This window comes from Vigna radiata, chromosome 6 (assembly GCF_000741045.1).
Source record: "Vigna radiata var. radiata cultivar VC1973A chromosome 6, Vradiata_ver6, whole genome shotgun sequence".
In the NCBI taxonomy this organism is placed as follows: domain Eukaryota; kingdom Viridiplantae; phylum Streptophyta; class Magnoliopsida; order Fabales; family Fabaceae; genus Vigna; species Vigna radiata.
Genome location: NC_028356.1, coordinates 20,726,661 through 20,731,785, shown reverse-complemented (window position 1 = coordinate 20,731,785; position 5,125 = coordinate 20,726,661). Strand labels below are relative to the sequence as shown.

The 5,125-nt window shown below is 34.3% G+C and overlaps 1 protein-coding gene across 1 annotated transcript; it reads right to left on the bottom strand.

Annotated features, from left to right (window-relative positions):
• Positions 1-3,088: 3,088 nt before the first annotated feature.
• Positions 3,089-4,862, bottom strand: LOC106763822 (stem-specific protein TSJT1). The gene is made up of 4 exons (XM_014647978.2): positions 4,549-4,862; positions 4,085-4,325; positions 3,870-3,990; positions 3,089-3,674 (listed from the first exon to the last, which is right to left on the bottom strand). Exons 1-4 carry the CDS (start codon positions 4,758-4,760, stop codon positions 3,484-3,486), a joined length of 765 nt encoding a protein of 254 aa, XP_014503464.1. The 5' UTR covers positions 4,761-4,862; the 3' UTR covers positions 3,089-3,483.
• Positions 4,863-5,125: the final 263 nt, after the last annotated feature.

Below are 5,125 nucleotides of genomic sequence, written 5' to 3'. Positions count from 1 at the left end.
ATGTATACACTTTAGAAAGAACATCGCAATTAGAGTTCAAAAGGAACACTGCAATTAGATTAAGTCATTGGCAGCCATCTCGCAACGTACAAAAACACGAAAGGCGAAACACAAATCGCTGTTGAACCTCCAACGCAAGGCCGACACCACCTAGCCTCCATGCTGCCCCAAAAACCCTATGCCAACCACCTGCAAACCCCGAACAGAAGCGCCATCGTCATCTCCTTCAAACCGTGTCGTCATCGTCAAGAGAGAAAACCAGAGCCATGGTTATAAAGTGGTGTGCATGCATCAGAACACCCGATTCTGTTATGAGGGAATGGTCGAAAAAAAATCCATTTTTTGCAAGCTTTGATTATCAATCTGCCATGGACACGTTTCTCATTGAAAAATTGACTTGCCCCACTGGATATTTCATCAGAAGGTATAGCCCTTGGCAACAAATTTCTCAAGAAAATAGATCATGTAATAAAATACAAAAAAAAACAAAAGTCATAAGTATGCAGTTGCAGTAGTAAAATACATTCAAACCAATGGCTCCATAAAAGTTAAATAAATAACGCCAAACAACACGGGAAGATAATCAAGAATCAAAGAAAACACCAAAAAGACAGAACCATAGGTCTATTTTCGGATTGAATGAGAATTGAAAGGGATACAAAACGTACGAGAAAAAAATGTGGCGGTGGGAGTATTAGGAAATTTCGAGAGAGGGATAGGCTGAACTGTACAAATCCTCATTGCTGCTATTCTGATTCGAGGAATGATGTGATATTTTAGGGATTCAGTGCTTCCTTTTATACAAAGTGTTCCATCTAGGGTTTTCGTTTTCCCCTCTTTCCATTTTCTCTGTTTCTCTGTTAGTGGCTAAAAATTCCTCAGCAGATCATTATTGTGGTTCATGCTGTTATGGTTGTAGAACAGGAGATAAGAAGGGTACTGACTCTACTCTCCTTAGTAGCAACTTGGAGAGTAAGGTAACAAAGAAACTCATAATTGAATCTAAGGTAACTCCTAATCAAAACCCTAATTTTGGGTAAAGGGTAAACTATCAGGTGGCATGGTTTCACAAGACAGACTCACTGGAGTCAACCCTGCACCTAGTTGGTCAAACAGAGGCTATTATACAATTTTGAAAAGAAGTTAGGGGCTGAAATATAAACATTGAAGAAATTAGGAGTTTGTGTGCAAATTTGGAATAAAAAGAAAAAAAAATGGTAGAGAATAAACTCATACCTAGTATCAAACATGGGTTGGCCGTTAGCCACGTCAAACAAAAGTTAATGTCATCCAAAATTAGAGACTATTTATAGCAGTTTCAAAACCATGAAGACTAAAAACAATCCAAGTTTTGTGTAAAGACTAAACTCAAAATCATGTGATACTTAAGGGACTAAAAACATATTTAATCTTATTATAATTTCTTTAAAATATGGCACGGGACACAGGCTAGTTCGTATACATTTCATTATATTATATCTCAAGAGAAAAAAAAAACGTTACTCCCTTAATTAAATGAAATCAACAAATGTTTTTTTATATCCTTAAGCACGTTTCTCTGTTTTCTTATAAATTAAAATTAGTTTATATGCAAGTTAATTTGTAAAAAAAAAAAAAAATCTTTCCAACTTTTCTGTTTTTATTTTATAAAAGAATTCTTCTAAAAATACTTATAAAGAAAAGTGTTGAAATATATTCTTATCGCATTGAAACATAAATTCAAACACATTTTATTCTTATAACATTGAAACAGATTCAGACACATTTTTTATTCTTATTGTACTGAAACGTAAATTTAAACACATTTAATAGTCTTACAACATTGAAACATGAATTCAAACACATTTTAACTTATGCAAGTTATTATTAGATACCACCAAAATTTTTGAAAAGATAAATCACCTAATCATGTGAGAAAAGTTTAATTGTGCAATGTTAGGATATATTAAGCTTTCTAAAGGATGTAGTAAAATATTAAAAAAAAAAAATAGCCTCAATTTGTTTTTTACATGGGAATATATATAATCAAATTTATCTCTAAAAGATGTAATATAATGGGTTAAATATGTTTTTAGTCTCTATACTTTGGGGCGATTTTGGTTTTAGTCCCTCTTTCAAACTAAGGTACAATTTAGTCCTTCAACTTTAGAAAACTCTTGTTTTAGTCCTTTTTACCAAATTTTTTTAACTTTATTTGTTGTTTCAAGCACGTTTCATTATAGCATTTGGATTGTTTACACTATTTGATACATTTTTGTTTCAATGTTAACTAAGAAACGCGTTTGAAACAGCAAATAAAGTTAAAAAATTTGGTAAGAATGACTAAAACCAGAGTTTTCTAAAGTTGAAGGACTAAATTGTACCTTAGTTTGAAGGAGGGATTAAAACCAAAATCGTCCCAAAATATAGGGACTAAAAACATATTTAACCCTAATATAATTGTATTAATCTCCAAAATAACAATTCCTAAAATATTTCTATTTGTACTCTTTAGCTAAATTAATATTCACCATAGAAACATGAAGAAATAATTCAATCATTAAAATACATATAGATAAACTAATTTGACAAATTAAATACATATAAAAACCCAACGTAATCAAAATAAAATTCCCAACTTTACCGCAATAGTGCTCATTAAATTCCAAATATTTGTCCCCAATCAAAGTCAATTTCGTTACCCAACTACAGATTAGTGTTTTACCTAAACAATGTGTAAGACATACATCATGGTTCTAGAAAAAAACAAGAAATTAAGACAAAATATTTGTGGTATTTCATATTCTTGCTAGCATTTTGTTGATGATGACTTGAGAAGATATTTCTCTCATGAAAGCTATAACATCTTAACTTATTGAAACTTATTTAAATCTTTGTGTTCTTATTAGATGTTTTCATATGCATGAATCTGAAGATTGAATCTCTTAATCACATAAGAAGGAAGATTATCTATAAATCATATTACACTAATTACAGTTTTTTTTTTTTCAAATTCTGAGGTAGCAAAAATTTCTGGGTAGACTTTGATTAAATTCTTTCAGTTCATATAGGAATCTAGAAGCAAGACAAACGCAGCTATTATGCCATGTTTTTCAAATGAATGATAAATTGACATTCAACCAGTTGAAGCACTTTAGATTGAGAAATTGAGTGCAGTAACTATAGTTTGTCCTTGTTCATCCATTTTGTACACCATATCATCCATGTTACATTACAATTCCTAGGACCTACTTGGCACATCTACATGCAATAAAACACTGACACAGATGTTCCTGACCCGAACCATGTTAATCTCAGTGAGTGACAACACAAGCACCACGGTCAGCACTTAACATGTTTGAAAAAACGCTTCAATATGTACCATGCCGGAAGGAAACAGGAAAACAACACAAGCAAGAAGAAGAGAAAACAGATTCAGAAGGGTGAATTGGACCATAGATGACACTTTTATTAAACATTGTTATCCATAAGGATTATTTTATGCTAATGTTGGTCCCATTCCATCCAATTGGATTGACTTCCCACTCGAGGAATGCTGTTGACTCTGGAGAACTTATCAACTTTGAAATTGGCCCCACACATGGCCCCTTCACTATCAACTCTTGGCATTGCCTTCAACTTGTTCATTGGATGCTCAAAGCTCATCAAGCCTCCTTCACTATGAAACATACACCCTGCATTCCACCACCAACATGTCATGGATCTCAATGCATCACAGGATTGTGCTTCTATTTTCATTGAAATTTCTATTGATGTGATTTCATTAGCTTAATTTGTTCCCTTAGTTTGATTTTTCACTATTTTAAATGTTTATGAACATTAAAACTGCAAGATTATAAGAAACCAGTGAGTGGTGGCTAGAAAGGTACCTGTTGGGAAGGGAGCAAAGGATTTGGCACAGCCCTCTTTTATGACTTCTAGATCATCAGAGATCACCACAGATCCATCAGCTGCAAGACCCCAATACAGTTTCACTCCCCCATCAGAACCCTGCAAAACCATGATCAACAACTTTCTTAGTAGAAGCACTTCAATTATTAAGTAAAGTATGGCAAAAGTCAACCAAAATGGAAGATTAGCATACCAGTGCTGCAAAGACACTTCCAACCTTGCTGTCATACACAACAAAGGCAAAGCTGCCATCAAGTTCCTTGACAACTTGATCTGCCGGGTATGGACCCCTGTCACGGAGGGTCTTATAAGCTTCAATCACAAGCATGGCCTCATCAGTGTTCTTTGACAAGCCATATTGCTTGATCAGTAAGGACAAATTGTTCAAACTCCCCAAGAAGATACAGTATATGTCATCAATCCCACAAAACAACCTGCAATTCAGAGAACCCAAATTCAGCATTCTTTCTCAACCTACCATGATTCAACACTAATCATACACTTTCACCTTACTGATTTCAAAAATCACACCTACCTTTACATTACCAAATGAAAATTACCCTTTGTAAGAAAGCAAGAAAGGTAGGTGTAGGTGCAGATAACAGTAAAAATCAGCACACAAAATCATTGATCTACATAAAGAGAATGCTACATAACCTTTGATTACGAGAGAAAGGTTGATCAGGACGGACATAAGCTAGCACAGCAGCATGACCAAAGCTCATAGAGCAAGTGTTCTGAGGATGGTGAGCAAGGAAATCTTTGAGAGTCTCTTCAGGAACCTTAGGCTTCTTGGAACCTTTGTAAGAAGCAGGACTGTTCAACTCTTCAGGGGGATGAGCAAAAGCTTTGTGAAAAATGGCCAACATTTTGATTCAGCAACAGGAATCTCAAGCCTCACTACAAAGAAATATTAAAATTGAAAAAGGAAAAGCAGGATTCTGAGGAAGGACCATTGTGATATTTATAGCCCTACGTGAAGCACTTCAAGTTGAAAAAATTTGGACAGTATGCAGTTTTAAAATCTCACCATTGAATACATATGTTTTGAAATTGATACATATTAAATAATAATTAATCAAAGGCTAAGATTGCATCGTCTCATAGTGGGAGAGGATCTAGATTAGTCATATCTGGTGCCTACCCCAAAGTTGGGAATGGTTAAGGTGGCCTTGTTTGAAGTTGTGGGCGTGGGTCCTATATCCTAGTTTGATGGATAAGTATCAAATTTCCA